Below are 18,926 nucleotides of genomic sequence, written 5' to 3'. Positions count from 1 at the left end.
CATGAATTACATTATAAGGTTTTGAATTGTAGTGGTAACAAAATATTATTTTCTCTTCAATTTGTGTGGTTTATCTTTACAGTCAATTCCCAGTGACATATGTTTGGGTTTTTTTTAACATGCATGTGTTGATTTCTGCTCAACTGAATATGGCCACATGTGTTTCAGGCAATTATGACACCTGGTAGAGGCAAAGCAAAATACTACAAATTGAGCAACTCAAATCAGAACTTTTGATCTGGTTATTATGTAATTGCAATACCTAATTACAAGCTTGAAAAAACATGCCAGACCCATGAGGATTTATTATCAGTGAGGGTGAATAACTAGAATTGAAAGCATAAAAATCTTGCCTATCCATTAGTCCTTCCCATATTTGGAAATGAAATGGCTGAATTCAAATTGAAGTATGTATTCTTATATACTTATGAAATAACACATAAAGATTTTTTTGGGGGGGGGGGGGGGGTTGGGTTTTTTTTTTTTTTGTTAACAAGAAAGGAATGGATGATATGCATGATAATATTGAAATTAATAGTTGTATCCAATAGTGCAAAAAAAAAAGGGGGGGGGGCTACAGTGTGAAGCCATGGGACCAAAAAAAAAAAACCCCTCTATAGGACTCAAACTCCTGATCATCTACATTTAATGATTGACTGCAGCCTTATAGCTTATTTCACTGAGCTAACTAAGGAATTAATGGCTGGTATTTCAATTATTTGGACAATGTGTTAGTCCTCTTTAAAACTACAGGTATAATGAAAGGTGGTTTATATATGTGAATATGGAAATTGGTCAGGCTCAAGGTAGTTGTTTACATCAGAGGATATTATGCATTTAATTTGATTAAATTGTAGCTTTATTGTACTTAGTAATGCATTGCATAGAAAAACTGTTACTGTAACTTGTTCAGTTATAAATAAATGCCACATTTTACCTCTGTATTATTATGTGTGTGGCTATTTGAAGGAACATGTTTAATGAAAGATTCATTTATTATTATTTTGAAATTTGTTCACATATTTGTAAGTTACTTTTAAATAGTCTTGCATAAGAAAATTAAGACATGTTTTATTTATTTGAAGTAATTGAATGCAATGACCACCATATTTTATATTTTGCAGGTAATAGAAAAGACAGGATCACTCGGATCTATGGTGATTCAAGGAGAAAAAAAGGAAAAAACTTTAAATCAGGGAACTATCATAGACTTACATAGGAATATTTATTCTACAATGGATTTGAGTAACAAAACTCAAACTAATAGCGCTCAGGGATTATTGGCAGCTGCTGCCTCAGGTATGGGGGCACTGAACTTCAGTCAAGGGGATTCATTTAGGGGGGAGAGTCCCCATGGTGGGGGACGGAGTGGAGCAACAGATTCATTCCCATATGGACTGAGTGGTGTTGCCATGCCAAATTACGGGTACCCAAGTGATTTATACCAGTTTACCTCAAATGGTTATCCTCGAAAGTCTCGCACGTGTAGTTACTGTGGGAAAGTGTTTACTAGGTCTACAACGCGACGGTATCATGAAAAGCGTTGTCCCCTACTTCGAGCAGCAGTGTGCAGCATGGTACCACAAGAGGATGGCAAGAAAATCGGAAACAGCACAGCATCTGATCATAGTGTATCGTGGCCTATGTCATCTTCATCCATATCTGAATCTCGAAAATCAGGGGAATCCAAAGTCGTTCAGTCAGGAAAAATCTCAAATTCACTCAACAAATCGTTACCTCCTCTCATGACCCCTCCGTTTTTACTAGATCGGAAGTACCTCAAAGAAATGGAGTCTGCTGGCTACCATGGAGTCATTGTCAAGAAAGAAGCTCAGGAACATCGCATATCTCAGGGCAGCAAACTGTACGAGGCCTCTACTGATCTCCCATCCTCCCACTATGTGACGGAGTCACAAAGGTCACCTCACCTCAAGCACAGTGAAACAAGGGGTCATTCCCTGTCTCCATACAATACCTCAGCTGGACTTGACATGTCCAAATCACCCTCAGGAACCTCTCATGATGATGCTAGCTCAGTCACACATGAAGACAAATATGAAAGGGAGGTCATTCAGGAAGAAATGCAAAGAGAACATAGCAAAGTTGAAAATGGTCAGGATTCAGACGCAGAGAAGAACGAGTTAACAGGAAATGGAAGGATGGGAAGAGGAGAGAGAAGTGGATTGTCTGGTCAAGATGATTCAGACTCCATGGATATTATTGAATCTACCTCATTACCAATGTCTCAGGACACCCCGCACCATTCAGCAACTAATGGTGAGAACAAGATGGACTTCAAAGACGGTGTGGAAGGAAGGGAAACCAAGTGTGAAATCTGTGGAAAGAATTTCCCTTCATCCTGGCAGATGCATGTACACAAGCAAATCCACACCAAATTTAAGCCGTACGCATGTCGATTTTGTGGGGACAGATTTTCAAAGGCAGGACTGAGAATTACTCATGAGAGAGCTCATTTAGGAGAGATTGCGTACACTTGTGCATTATGTGCTGCTTCCTTCACTAGCAAAAGCAGTCTACGAGTACACATCAAACGCCAGCATTCAGAGAGTCCTTGGTCCTGTAGGCACTGTGGAGAGGCAGTGGAAGCTCAAACTAGCTTAGTCAGCCATTTGCAAAGTCACAACCTTACCAAAGAAGAGCAGGAATCTCTACAGTACATGCCTGGTGCCCCAGGAAGTGGTGACTATGATGAAGATTCATTGGAAGATGGAGATGAAGAGCAGGAGACCATGGATTCTGAAGCCTTGTCAGACTCCATTGAAAATGAGGCATCTCCAGACAGAGATGTTGAGAATCGAGAACAGACACCTAACTCTTCGGGACTGGTTGACACTGATGAACCGAAGGAGATGTGCAGTATATGTGGGCATGAATTTCCTGTGAGTCACATGGCATTTCATATGAAGGTTCATGAAGGTCAAAAACCCTATAGTTGTCCCATCTGTGGTAAAAGATTTGGCTACAAAAACAACATGAAATCTCATATCAAGCTGCATGCAGGTATCAAGCCTTACCAGTGCTCAATTTGTGGAGCCAAGTTCACCCGAGGATCTACTCTACGAAGACATGCCCGTCGTCATGGCATATCGGCAGAAAGTGTATGGGATCTCTTTGTTAAAAACAGTGCATCTTCTCAGGAAAACTTGCTACCCTCAACAAATGGCAGTGATGGCACTCCTAGGAAAAACAACAGCAGCAGTATGTCGCTGCATGCTTCGCCAGATGAGCGTAAGGAGGAAGTCCCCTCCTATGCGGACTCGGCGTACAGCAGTTTCTTCAATACACCTACCTCAGTCGCAATGTCAAATGCATTATTTATGAGCTACCAGAATCACCAAGCAGCTGTTGCTGCGGCAGCCTCATCATTTCCGTCGATATTTAATACCTCATTACCAACTCCTACCTCAGAGATACCTCTCCGATCGTCTGCTGGATTTTTGGAGACTAGTCACCACTCACCTCAGGCTGATGCCCTTAATCTTAGCATTCAAAGAGCAGAGAAAGCTTACAAAAACAGCGAAAGTCAGGAAAATATCCTCTCTCCTCCTACCTCAGATGAAAAGTCGTGGTCAGCAGCAGGATCCAATGTCCTCAGACCAACTGTTACCTTGGCACCAGGGGTTAAAGCTAACTCTGTGGACATCGGTATTCAGGTGAATAAATGTTGCAAGAGCAGCTTGGAGCTACTAAACGAAGATGTCCGAAGTCCAAGTGAAGCTAGCATACATTCAGACCACAGTGGCTCCACCTACCAGCAGGTTTCCAGCTCAGGGTTAGATAACTCCACAGAGAGCATATCAACACTATTAGCCACCGGCAGACTCTACAAGTGTGATCACTGTGAGTGCTACTTTTCAGAATACGCAATGTATCGCATTCACAGTAAACTGCATGCACGAGGTGGTAATCTGAAGCCGTTTGCCTGCCCTGTTTGTGATGAGAACTGCCAAGATAAAACTTACTTCTGCATGCATCTTGCAGAACATTTGAGATAGAAGTTCAGTACTTTGATTAGCATTGTCAGAATGAAGACATAGTGTACCTCTGTGTAGTGTTTGTAATTTCTTTAGTCTTATCACATTTGTGTGACTGTATCATTAAGTAACAAGGGTAATACGTAAATACCCGGAACTATTTACATATTTGGTCAATAATATATTATACCTAGTACCTCGTTCATTTATTTTATTTTTTTTTTTTTGATATGTATTGTTGAGAATAGTAAGTGATCTGTCAAGGGAAATAACCCCAATTTGTGTCTTGATTGTTAAATCTGATGATAATTTGATATACCTCATCTTTTGTGTGAATTTGTGATGTATGTTAATTAAGAAAGCAGCAAAAATGAATTGTATATTTATGGGTTTTTTTATATATATTTGACTAGTTGTCTGTCAGTGTGTATGACTTTAATACTTAATTATCAAATACCTCATCTAGCCATATGATCTGCCTCGGAATAAAAAAGAAAATATTTTGAGAAAATATATTTTGTTTCTACTGCAAATATTTAAATTCAGGTAAATATTGTAAATTATTTTTGTGCAATGTGAATGTTGATTACGTGTATTTATTGAAACTGTTTCATTGTTCATTATATAATAAGGAAGGATTTTCCCATGTTTTGCTCACATGTAACAGTATTGGCAAACGAGTCATTCATGCAATTATGAATCAGAAATAAGTTATCTCGCAACGACTAAACGTCATGATACATTATATGATTTACATAAGCAAAGCAATAACTTCGTCTATTAATTTTGTGGTGTTTTTGTTTTCATGGTATATAGAATATATATATATATTAAACTGTGGTATATAGAATATATATATATATAGATTAGACTGTGACTCTCCTGATATTTTTTAATGAAAAACATTTTTTACTCATACTGTTTGATCTGAGGTATGGTTTACTCTTTTGATGTAAGTGTTAACTGCTTTAAAATTGATCACCACAGCATTACAGATTTTTTGAATTTGAAATGCACATTTCAAGACAATAGATATGTATTACGGGTGTAAACGATATTCTTCCTTATATATTGAAACTTTTGTTTCTGTATATGTGAAATTGTTTGGAAGTTTTCGGGTATGCTAACTTCCTTATGCCCTTTTGACAGAATGAAGGGGATGGGTATTTCTAAATTGATGTTTGTGGTTTTTACTCTTTTAGAAATAATCTTTTCAACGCTAATTGCCATCTCAGTTTTTTCGAGTAATTTTTTTTTTCGATATATAAAGTATGAGATGACAGTTATCCTGAAACTGAAAACTTAAAAACATTACAAAAAGTTCTGTGGTTTTATACAAACTGCTTTTCATTTAAACTCTACCCAGTATACCAAACACGAATATTGTAATCAACAACATATAGATTTCAATGGTACAATATTTTGAAATTTCCATAAGCTTAGAAGTGTTTTTTTTAAAAATGTTTTCTGTATGTGAATTTGTATATACGTTGATTTCTGGGGGCATATTTGACTCAGATATGCATTTATATTATCAATGTTATAAGTACGGGTACAATTCATCTCGTTCATTCAAATCTTTGTCACATGTTAGTTGTATATTTCCCTAAATGAAAGTGCTGAGTTTTCATGTACTTGTACATTATGATTTTATATACAGTATATATATATATCATGTGAAAATTTCAGGAAAACTATGTATACACATATAAACATTTGTACATATAATCATTCTTCATTTTCAGATGATGTTTAAGCCCTCATCCACCCACAAACTTGCGTGAATAATTTTGAAATACTTACATTTTAAATGTTTTTGACAATTGTAACGAGAGCCATTTCCTTGATTTCATTTTTGAAAATACATGAAGGAATGAACTGTGATGCCTGACGCCGGGATACTTTTCATGAAGCGCATTTTCAAGTGCTAATGCACTTAATAAAGTATGCAGGCGTCAAGCATTGCAGGGTTTTTTTTTTCCAAAATCTTACTAGTTTTTAGAGTTCAATGGGATGATTTAAAGTGAATTTTAACATGTTCTCAATCCTCAAACTACAAATACAATAACTATCTGCATGGTGAAGTAGCAATTCTGCAAACACTATTCTATAAAGTGCTACAGGCTTTGTGTTGTGCTTTAGTACCATTACTTATGATTCTCCAAGATTGTGTGGGCCAAGGATGAGGGCTAAACAAGTGTATTTCTTTTAAATTTATATAACAATTGTTTGAAATTAAACAAAAGTAATTGGGCTCAGAAAACATAAGTCTTGCCAAAAATGATCATGAAACAGACTTGCATCAAATTTCAATCATCTGTTGAATACTTGTTCACAATGACACTGAATTAAATTGATTAGCAGTTCTTGGATGTAATCCTGCGTTACATTTTATTTTGGGTTACTTGGCTACTGTACAATTTTTGGTGTACGATGTTTCATGATTCCTGGGCCTTTATACTTTTTCCAAAATTTAATATAACTCTAAAGATTTTGTAAAATGAAAAAAAAAAAAAGGTTTTGCCATTTTGTACAATTTTTTAAAATAATGTGTACAGTATTTTGTACATTAGAATTTTTTTTTATGTTGAGCTCAATGTTACTTTGTGTATGGTAAACTGTCTTATACCCCCCCCCCCCTTAGTTTTTCTTTGAAATTTTCAAGGACACCTGTCTGATAATGCTACAAATGATTATATAGTAACGAGGTTGATAAACAAAAATAATCTACAATTGAATTACCAAAAGGTAATCAAAAAATTTGATACTGTATATTTTGAGTTGTAGGTAATTATATGTTGAATGTTTTCATTCTTCTTTAACTGTATAAGCAAAATGTTAGTAATTTTTTTAGACCTGATTTTGTATTTCATATAGCCAGGTTGTCAGTGGTGCATTTGTGATCAGGAATTTCCATGGTGATGGTTGTCGTAGACGACCAAGTAGCAGTGCGAATCGTATAGGTGTCCATCTACAAAACTGATAGGTAGAAGTTTCTGTGGGGCACTTTGGGACTTTATTTAGGCATTTTGTGATTAACATTACAGCTAAAACAAATCTTTCATATGAAAGAAGGTACAAGTTTTAACAAGAAATTGTGCAAACACCTGTCTCAAAAAGTTGATATTGTATCTGAAGTGTAAGTAATGAAGTTTGAAAGTTTACATATGTTTTGAAAATGCAAATATATAAAATTATGTTCTATGAATCGAGATTGAAATTGAAAGTAAAACAGCCCCCATTTTGAATTATCAAGTTTCATATAATACCCGAAGTCAGGATGAAGACTTTGAATAATTTCAAGTATTATTTATAGAGGAGTCATTACAAAATATGAAATTTTGGAGGAAAATGTAAATATTGAGGAAATATTCAAAAAGATGGAAATATAACGAAGTAACTTCTGTAAGGAGGCTTGTTTTGTTTGGCACAAAGTGCACGTTGATAAGGGGCCATGTGATCTTGGAGATGGAGGATTTTTTTTTTTTTGTCAGTTCTTATTCTGTTGACTTTTTAGAATGATATTCTTATTTTTCTACATTTTGAAGGACTACATGTTTTGCTCAGAGGAACAGCTGTACCAAAAGGCTATCTATTATTTTGTAACCATTGAAATGGTATATATAATCTGCTGCATCTTTCACTGTTAAATAGATGTGCTTAAAATCAAAATTAAAAGATATATCAAATTTTAAGATTAGAAATTGTATCTTGCACGAGTATTTCATTTTGGAATATTTTTTGTCAATAGTCCAAAAATTTATTAATTGAAATCTGAACGATTCTAATGTTAACATTTCAGTGGTTGCGAAATAATGGAATATCAGTTTATAAATATTTTATGTATACATATATTATTACCTATATATATATATCACTTGTTAATATTTTATTATTTTTCTGTTAACTTGTTATCATCCTGTCTGCAGAGTTAAGTGAAAAGAGAATTCTTTTCTTCATCTCTTTATTGTATCACAATATTGAACTTAGGGAAAACTACAGCAGTTTTAGATCGCTCACATTTTCTGTAAGTGAAACGGCCCTGCACCACAGAAACACAAATACATACTAGCTTTAAGGTGGTTTCTGCGGTGTAGGGCTTTACTTGTTGTGTAGTAATCGTAGATTGAAATAAACAGACTAGTGTCACGTGTACCTCGGGCAAATTTGCCTTGTAGTAATATCAAATAATAAATAAATATTTTGGCATATTTGATATTTTTTGTTGTGAATATTTTTTTAGTAATTTTAGCTCGCCAGGGCCCTTATTCACAAAATATCTTAGACTACGCTAAAATAAATAATTCTTTCTGATAATCAAATACCGATCACATATTCATGTTTTATAAACCATGGATGTACATATTAAAGTCTACAAGAGATGAAAATTACAGTGTTTGTAAATTTTGATCTTAGGTATTTTATGAATAGGTGCCCTGAGCTGTAAGCCTAGGTGTGCTTTAATGATCATCCATAGTCCGTACATCTGTCTGTAAACTTTACACAATTTTATTGCTGCTCTTGAACCACAGGAGCAAATTCAACCAAACTTGTCTCAGAACATCCTTCGATAAAAGGAACAATCAAAGCACAGGGTTTATCCATTTAGATCTCGATCAAACAAACTGGATAAGAAGCCCCTATCGTCTAGTCAATCTAGCTCAAAAATGAGCAAAACCTCAAACTAATTGCAACAGAAATGAAATTTTGATTATTCATGCAAGAAAACACATGCAAACAACATATTAAAAATTGGCTTTTGTATTTCCATGGGAAAATTGGAATTTTGGGGTAAAAGGATGTGGTTTTTCATGAAAATCGCTAAAAACTGGAAATTGAAGAAAATGTCCATTTCATGTAATATACAGTAAAAATAAAGTTTCATATCTCAAATTTCAACCTGGAAATGTTCGATTTTCATGGTATCTTAGTGAGCATTGCTCACAGTACCTCTTGTTTTTACAGCAGAATATATTCTTTCCTTGACTGTAATTTTTGGGTAAAATCTTGCTTTTTTGAATATAATTGTTAAAGGTTGAAATTTTAAGAAGAAAACCCACATTTTGTCATACATTTGAGTCTACCAATAAAAAATTGAAGTTAGGATTTATTTTAAAAACTGCTCTACAAGCAAGATATATGGATTATTGGCAATATATATGAAAAATACCATTTTAGGTAGGAAAACTTAAATTTTTCTAAACAAAAATAGTGAAAAACTGGAAATGACTGTTTTATACAAGAGATGACAGTGATCTTATAAATTTAAGAATAAAACGTCCAAATCCACAACTAAATTTTTCTGCACCAAAATTTATTTCCCTTGCCGAATTTTTGGCTGAAATCATTTTCCAACAAAAATCGTTAAAAAACTGGATTTTGGAAGAAAATACTTTTTCCTGTCCTTAGGCATATGAGTTACCACATGAAGATTTATACATTAAAATAAACTGTTAACACAAAACAAGTGCCCCTTCAAAAATGGTCTGTAAAAGATGACCTACATTTTTGCAGTTACTGCCCTTACATCGGAAGTTGGAGGCGCGCTTACCATTCCGGTCCTATGTTTCACATATAGTATTTTAAAACAAACAGTGTATAGTAAAGCTTACGTTACCAATTCTTTATTAAGTTGAGTTTTAACAGTTTGTACTACATCTATGACGAAACAAGGTTCAGTTTCTTCGATTTTATGAAGAAATCTTTAATACGTGCACTTCGTCAAGTTCTAGAGTTTGGGAAAGGGGGGGGGGGGGGGGCAGTTATAGCCGTATTTGATGTTTAGTTCTACCCAAATTATTGTGCAAGTAGTACCGAGAATTTCAGGAGTAATATGTTTTAAAAACAATGGACACATAGAATTAAAAGCAAAATGAATCAGGCACGCAGCATCGTAAAAAAGGGGGGGGGGTGAAGATAATTTCACAATATTGCCTGAAAATTGACAAGTAAATCTTAATCCGAAGTTATAAAAATCCTTGATGGTGTGTGTGGTGGTGGGGCTAAGATTGTTCTCTCAGTTCAATTTTACACTTCCACTGTGTACAGTTCACGACAATACTATTTAACAAAAAAAAAAAAAAAGAGAGATGGGAGGGCAACCAATCTGTCTAAAAATCGACCTCTGAACGTAAAAATTTATCAATTTTGCATGTAATAATAAAAGGTGTAGAGCCATTATTGCTACGTGCCTGATAATTATATAAGTGATCATTTGAGTAATTGCAGTACAGTTCAGTCCATGTTTTTACAAGTACAACGGCTAGTGTCACAATTTGCCTCGCATTTACAGCGAAAAACGTTCAAAAGTTTATCTGGTGCGACTTGTAATTTAGTTTTAACGGATACAAGAATTGCTGAAAGCAGTGATAAGCCCCAATTCGAAGGATCCAAATTAATCATTTCTTTAGTCCACTCTATGACTTAAAAAATTCTTGCAGTGCTCCTTTTCTGCAGCTGTAGTTAGTAGTTAGTGGCAATGACTGAACTTATAAAAATGATATTGTGTTAGACAATTCTTCACAAAGCAAATCTCCTATAAGTGTCTCTATGGTATTCCATCGTACAAAGTTGATATGACATCGACACCAGAATATATCTTTTTCTCTATGAAATCCTCATATAGGAAGGTGAAGATAACGAACAGTGATCCATCTCGTAACTCCTATGAGCAATACAAAATAGAGAGGTGGGCAAACACGGACCCCTGGATATACCAGAAGTGGGATCAGGTGCCTATGGGCTATAAGGAGTAAGCACCCCCTGTTGACCGGTCACACCCGCCGTGAGCTCTATATCTTAATAAGGCAAACGGAGTTACCCTTATTCAATATCATTGTGCCAAAAACGGCCTAACAATCTACATATGAAACAAGTCAGACAGATTTTACTCAATGATAGGTTGTATTGGCAAAGTCGATTGTTATAACGACCATATAATTCGCGAAATGCTGACTTTAAACGAAACAGTTGAAACCCCTTCACCATCAACTTGTTTGTCAGTAGCCTGCCTCCATTTAAAAACTAATCATATACAGAATTTTTTCGCGATTTGTCTACATTTTGACTATACAGGACCTGTTCCGATGCCGAACATTCTTGACGTTATGTCGCATCCTGTGAATGCATGTAGAAAGGGCAAGGATTGACAAACTTCGTTTCCTAAAAAGACGTCTGGTTTTAACGATATTCTTCACTTAGGGGCAAGATCAAAAATTCAATGTCTCACAAAAAACTAAGTTCACATAGTTTTCACCAAGAACCCCCTCTCCCCTTAAAAACTTAATATGACAAATGTTGAAACTAATCGAATAACAAGAAAAGAAACGTACGATTATAAATAACACTCTGTATACCTCTGTATACCTTTTCTACTGTTTATTCACAAATGAAAGTGTACATTAAATCTATTAAATGTTCATTAATATGTTTTAAATATTATGTGGTATTCAACAGTCGCTTGTCTTTTTCCTTTTTCCACTAAAGTGTAATCGATGTCGGATGACAGAAACTTGCGGGAGTTTTTATTCCCCTCCCCCTAACTAATTGAATTTAAATTTTCATCCGACATTGATTTCGTCCCTTAGGGCAGTTATGTTTATTTCAGAGTTCGTTGCTATTTCTGTGCTTTATATATAGACATTTCAAACACAATGTGCATTTTGTATGATCCTCTAAAATTTACGATAAATAACTGTATCCCATTTCCATTCTCAATGATCGTGTGCCAGCGTGGCGAGAATTCCATCGTCATCGAAAACAAGTTTTGTCTTGAATAGATGGCCGGGCGGTCTAGCGCGCTGTTCGCATGCTGCTAGGAGATATGGTTCCGCAGGTCGTGAGGCCAAGACTAATTAGAAAGAGCAACTACTCGATTTTACATCAAATCATGATACTATGCGCAAGTGTTTACTTACATTGATTTTTATTATTTATATTATCAATGTTTTATTATCATTATTATTACCCATGAATGACTCCCCAAACCTGAATTTGAAAAAGAAAAGCAAAAATACTTTACTTACTTAGTTTTATAAAAGTTTTTAATTCAAAACGCTTGCTCAAATGATGAAGATACAAAATAACTGAAACTTTTAACCCGAGTGGCTTTCCATACTTTCTTTTTTAACCCTTGTAAATTGACACGAATTCTTGAAGATTTCATTTATAATTGATTACTCATAACTTCTAAAGTAAATATTGTGTTTTATAATTTAAATTAATTCAGTAGAGGGTCAAACAAAATATTTTGAAGCTTTATTCGCGAAAGTTCCCCGGGAATGGAAGTCGGCAAAGAATATGAGATGCTGAGCAATATTGTATGTATATAGAATGTCTTAAAATCACCTTTTTAATACAACTGTTAAGCTGTTTAATCGCGTTTTTTATTACATGCACTTTAGATCGTCGTGTACTGACACAGTTAAGTTACGCCCCTTTACGTGTACGGCGTGCCGTAAACACCACAAAATATCGATGGTTTCCTAAAAAATTTAGGTCTAAATTTTAAATATTTCCCATAGTCCGATTTTTTGTATGTTGTTAATCACGCTTTTGTTTATTAAATTCCGTCGAGCTTGTTTCTGTTGCAATTACTTTGAGGTGATTTGCTAGATTGACTACACTGTCATGTCCCTTCCAATAGAATGATAAAAAAAAAAGGGTAAAATTGCAGTGTGCCATTTATAAATCTGTTCATGACATTTATAATCACAGGTAGTGGAGATTCACGTTTCTTCAAGTCGTGACACAAGGGGCTAGGGTGGGGCCCCAATAGGGAATTTTAAAAGTTTTACATGGGAATATATACTTACAGGCAACGCGGATCCATTGTTTCAGCGAAGTAAAATTGGCACGTATTTTTATCAACCACACATTCGCATGTTGCGGTACAAACTCCATACAGTGTCAATTCTCCGGGACTACGTTCCCTATTCTCTTTAGAGAAGTCGAGAGGCATAGCCTCCATGAAGGCTATGCCTCTCGACTTCTCTATTTTAGAGAATATACTTTCCCCTACGAATAATGATATTGGAGTTGAAGAGTAATGAAATATACGGAGCTTGGTTGCGGTAAGGTCGGTTTTGTACCGTAAACAATTGCGAGTTATCTTCCCCAAGTGGCTTTAAAAATTTGGTTTTCGTGTTTATCAACGTAATGAAACATGCATGTATATTCATTTATTACTTCATACGATTATTCCAATTTATCAGTGGTTTATCATTTACTGATTTTAAGGAAAGATTGTGATGGATATTTGGTTGGAGTTTGTTTTAAATGCACATCATGAATTAAATCACGAATTTTGTACTATGAATGGCTACACGTACAACAAAGAGTAGGAATTTCTCCAATTTTGTCACGTTTCTGGCCATGTTTGCAAAAAATGAAAACTCGGTAACACAGGTAGACAGGAAGGATTACGCAACCATAAATCTTCAAAATGTAAGGGGGCACAAGAGGCCCATGAGTCACATCGCTCATCTTGGCCCTGCCGCTGTTCAACTGTTGTGATTTTTTACAGGATTTTTTAATCGATCTTTTTTCCCATGAAAATTTTGATTCCATAATGTGGCCTCAACCTTGCCCCAAAGGATCACGACATAACTGAAACTGAATTAACATAACACAGAGATGCCTCAATACCACTATTACTAACATGATCTGGATAAGAACATATATCATGGTACGAATATGATGCCTTGCCATAGATCTATATACAAAACGTGAAAGCTCTATCTCAGCTAGTTCAGGATATACGGAATATGTCAGATTTCTAGTAAAAGTAAGTCGAACTTCAAGGTCAAACATCAAAGTATCACAGGTCTTCCCACAAAGAATCTACACAAAATATGAAGAAAAAAATACCTTGAATAGTTCAGGGGGATATTGATTGGGTCAGGTTTTTAAGAAAGTGGGTCAAGGTCACAAGATCAAATACGATTTCATCACAAAGTCTTGTAAAGAATTTATATACAAAATATGAAAAGCTTCGAAGGAAATTAACAGGTTACGTTTTCTTAATAATAGGTCAAAGGCAAATGTCATAGTATGAAATGAAAGGTCGTATCATAAGAAATCCATATACAAAATATGAAAGATCTATCTTAGATAATTAAGGAGAGATTGAATAGGTCAGATTTAAAAGGTAGGTCCAAGGTCAAAGTCATAATGTAAAACTTCACGAAATGATGTCTTGCCATAAAGAATCTATATATACAAAATATAAAAGCCCTACCTTAATAGTTCAGGAGATATTTAACAGGTTACGTTTTCTTAAAAGTAGGTCAAACTTCCAGGTCAAGGTCACGAGATTACACTGCATTACATGATAGGTCTTTCCGTAAAATTTATATATATATATTGTAAAGACTAAATTCAACTTGAATCCACACAACAGAGAGATGTTTTATATTTCCCTATATTCTTGTAAAATTTTATCCCCGATTTTAGCCCACCTTAACTCCGATGGTCCACATTAAAAAAAAAAGAAGGTTTTCTATCCCTCAACACATGCTCACGTAAAAATTTGAATCCGAATTGTGGACCAAACCTACCCCCAGAGCAACTTGAATGTGCACTAGTGATATATTGATATGACTATAATAATGGCCTGCTCTCTTGAGAATAAGATTTTTAAAAAGATTTATTATTACGTAAAGCTTATTTCACTATTTCATTGACAACCTTCATTATTTTGACAGCATGCAAATACAGGTGGAGATTTCATTATTCTGACAAGGTGAAAGGAAAGGAGTGGAAGAAAATATTGCTTCTTTTATCGTTTACATTTTTCTAAACAAGAGATCACGATTTACCTTAACTTTGAAAATTTTAGAGGAGGGGCGCGCCCCTAAACCCGCCACTGTCTAAGCCATAAGATATCGATTCAATGACACAGAAGTTTCTACTTGCATTAGATGACCTGACCAATGCATTGATTTCAAGTATTGTACGATAGTTGCAGATAAAGAAAGATAACTCTTACAGCGCAAATTGACATCTGCCAATTATCTGATTTTTGACCCCCCACCCCCCAAGAATATATAAATAAAAAATAGAATGAATAAGAAATAAAATATAAAAAAAACACACATACACACACACAAAATAAATAAAAAACACAAACAAATCAACAATTATAAAAACCAACTCAAGAGGCCCACAGGCCTAACCGGTCACCTGACTATTAGTTAAAGGTATCACTTGTCCCAAGGGCCTAACCGGTCACCTGACTATTATTTAAAAATATCACTTGTCCCAAGGGCCTAACCGGTCACCTGACTATTAGTTAATGATAAAAGTCCAGGGTCTGATGGACTTACTTTAGAATTTTATAAGACATTTTTACCTCATTGTACAGGTTATTTCATGAAATTGAAATAAGAGAAAATTTATCTCATTCTAAGAAAATGGGTGTTATTACATTATTGTATAAAAAAAAGGGGGGTGACAAAAGATTGTTAAAAAATTGGAGACCAATAAGTCTATCAAATGTAGATTACAAAATTGTTGCAAGGATTATGTCAAATAGGTTGAAATTAGTTTTGCCTAATATTATATCTGAAAGTCAAACATGCTGTATTATGGGTAAAGATATAGCAGATACGTTAGTAAGTGTACGAAACATTATTGACATGGTTGAAATGGACAATATGAAAGGTTATATTGTAAAAATAGATCAAGAAAAGGCTTTCGACAGAGTTAGTCATGAGTATCTTTCAGACGTGTTGAAGGTATTTGGTTTTGGACCTTATTTTAGAAAATGGATTAGTATTTTTTATACAGATATTTATAGTAGTGTAAAATGTAATGGATTCCTGACAAAATATTTTTTGGTCAAGAATTCTGTAAGGCAAGGATGCCCGATATCTGCTATGTTGTATGTTTTATCATTTGAACCATTAAGTTGTTTAATAAAAAAAGGCACATATATTAAAGGTATACCAATACCATTGTCAGGTACAAGTGCATTAATGTTTCAACATGCAGACGATACAACGTTAGCTGTTAGTGATAAGAGGTCTGTTTTTGAAGCATTGCAAGTTTTTGATTTTTATGGTAAAGCTTCAGGTGCCAAAGTGAATGTACAAAAATCTGAAATGATGTGTATTGGGAATGGTAAATTTACGAATGATGATAAAGATGCTCTGGGGATAAGAGAAACGAATATCATTAAAATATTAGGTATATATTTTGGAAAAAATAGTGAGGAGTGTGATAGCCTCAACTGGAGAGACAAGGTTATGAACATTAAACAAATAATCTCCTTATGGAGGCAAAGAAAAAATTATCCTTGCAAGGCAGAACAACTGTAATCAACACATTGTTAATGTCAAAATTATGGTATACATTGACAGTAGTATCTATTCCGGAATGGGCTAAGAGAGATATTCAAAAAGAATGTAATGAATTTTTATGGAATCATGGCGCTCACCTGGTATCATATAAAACTATTATTGGTGAGAAAGCTCAAGGTGGTATTAGAACGGTAGATATACATCTAAAACAATTATCATATAGACTAAAATATTTAGCAAAATATTTTTGTATAGAAAAACATTACTTGTGGAAACATACTTTTCGATACTTTTTATATAAGGTTTGTGGATTAGATGCGAATTTGGATATATTTTTGCTTAAATTCAACAAGAAGGATCTACAAATTTTACCATCATTTTATGTTGAGATGTTCAGTGCATGGTATGCAATTGAAGATTTTATTGTTTTTAATTATAATGACTGTGATATATACAATATCTGTTTGTTTTATAATCCGAAAGTTATGAATGCTGGGAAAATGTTGAAATGGGAACATTTTATCAAAGCGGGTATTACTCACATAAAAGATATTACATATGAAGTAATTCCAAATTTTTTACCAGTATCATGTATTATTGAGATTATTCAGGAATGTAATCACCGAAAAATTGATTAAGGAAAATTATGAATGTTTATTGTCAATCATACCAGAAGAATGGAAAAATTATGTTCGTATCAAGGAAAATGTGAAAAAAGAGTTTGTACCAAATGTAATTTTACGATTTTATGAACAAAATATAGTTTTCAATTCGTGTACTGTGAAAATATTTTACGAAGTTCTTATGGAAAACATTTTCAAAAGTCCTGTATCAAATGAATTTTGGAAGAATGTATTTAAGACAATAGATATACTATTCATCTTGCGAAAAGGTGGATTAAGTCGTTACAATCATGTAAACCACCTGATATATTAGAGTTGGATTTCAAAATTTTTCATAACGTAACTTTCACTTATGAGAAATTATATAGAACTGGAGAAGTAGATTCTAATTTATGTCCTCTATGTTTAAATGAATGTGACGATATATTCCATCTATTTTTGAAATGTACAGAATTGACTGATTTTAAAGAAAATTTCGTCATATATCATCTAGAACATTTATTGAAGGATTGTGAGAATTCAGTTTATATAATAATTTGAACTTTGAAGTAGTCTTTATGTCAATATTGCCACCTGAAACGAAAAATGTCAATGTATTTTTTATTAATTTTTTTTATATCACTCTGTAGATTTAGCATATTTAGAAGGAGACAAATATTTCTAAAAGAAAACAAAAAGGTTGATATATCTCGCTTATGCAAATACATTTAAGACATTATATTTCATATAACCGTTATCAACTTTGTCTTGCTGAAAACAGAAAAGATATATTCTACAAAAAATTCTAGTACAAAAATCCTCTAGTCAAAGAAACAGATGATATTTTGATGTTCATGTTTTTAAATATTTTGTGTTTAGTTACTATTATCATCAAGTATATACAGATATTGTATGAAGATTATCAATAAAAGAGGGGGGAAAAAAGGACGTTGAATCTGATATGCAAAGGTGTTTTCTATTTTTAAAACGACCGGGTTTGACTCCCTCACTAACACATTTTTTTTTTTCATATTGCGTTTTCCATCTAAATTTCTTTTTCTTAATTGAAACACGCTTCTAGTTTTTATATGTATTTCATGTCAAATCTCTGTTTATTACCATGTGCCGAGTTTGAAATAAGATTCCAACCTGGACACTGTTTAGTTTGTAAATAGGACTCTCAACAAACACACCGAATACAGCATGCAATACCTGTGTTTTGATAGTCAAGGCTGCTAACGAGAACTTGTATGTTTTTCTGAATGAAAGTTGTTGACAAAGGCATGATGCCTTTTACGAAAAACCGTTGTGAACTATGCGAAGCTTCGGAAGAAAAACTTTAAGGCCAAACAAGGTAAATAACCGTTAAACAGTTTGAGCTTGTATGTATTCCAGTAGCAAATTGCTATATTGAATCATTTTTTACAGGTGTATGTACTTCGAATAATGTTGAACTTTATTAATGCGTATTAAATTCCCATATTTTGTTTTGTGGTCAGAGTCATGTACAGTTGCCAGTTGTTATAGTTGTAGAAAATAATACATACAAGTATAAGAGCTTCTGGGCTGTAGTAGTACAGAATATTAAATATTTGATACACTCGTAACATGTAACCGTATACATTGTATCTGATACTCAGAAAAAAAAGATAATTTAATTTTCACGATTTCAAAAATTATCTTTAGACTACATGTATAATGTATTGACACATAAGATGTTTTAGGATTGTCCCTAGTACTGGGGAATCCTTCAGGTATTTAAATGGCAAATACGCAATGAGTATAAATATGAATGAAGGTCAGTTCTTCGTCACGAGTGCTGGTTCAGAGCTCCGATTAGGGAAAATTCCCGCTTCGGTGCAACATCCTCTTTATGAGTTTGGTAGAGATCTTCCTGCTGTAAATCACTATGCATTTAGTTTTTCTAACAAATGTGCAGTTGTAAAGAAGATTTTTGAAAATTGGTCAATTTTTGCCCCATGCACGAGTGGAGGTGTCCTGAAATTTGCAATTTATGTCCCTTTTGTCCC

At 34.1% G+C, this 18,926-nt stretch overlaps 1 protein-coding gene across 14 annotated transcripts in view; it reads left to right on the top strand.

Annotated features, from left to right (window-relative positions):
- The window catches only part of LOC125647644 (zinc finger protein 27-like), an 82,180-nt gene extending 73,971 nt beyond the window's left edge, over positions 1–8,209 (top strand). For all 14 annotated transcript variants that reach the window (XM_056141687.1, XM_056141685.1, XM_056141677.1 and 11 more), the window contains one exon: positions 1,125–8,209. In XM_056141687.1, coding sequence (XP_055997662.1) covers positions 1,155–4,016 — 2,862 coding nt within the window. In that variant the 5' untranslated portion in view covers positions 1,125–1,154 and the 3' untranslated portion in view covers positions 4,017–8,209. The remainder of the gene's footprint in view (positions 1–1,124) is intronic.
- The last annotated feature ends 10,717 nt before the right edge of the window (positions 8,210–18,926 follow it).

The sequence above is a fragment of the Ostrea edulis genome, chromosome 6 (genome assembly GCF_947568905.1).
Source record: "Ostrea edulis chromosome 6, xbOstEdul1.1, whole genome shotgun sequence".
Classification (NCBI taxonomy): domain Eukaryota; kingdom Metazoa; phylum Mollusca; class Bivalvia; order Ostreida; family Ostreidae; genus Ostrea; species Ostrea edulis.
The sequence above is the reverse complement of the archived record's forward strand: the minus strand, read 5'-3'. Positions and strand labels throughout refer to the sequence as shown.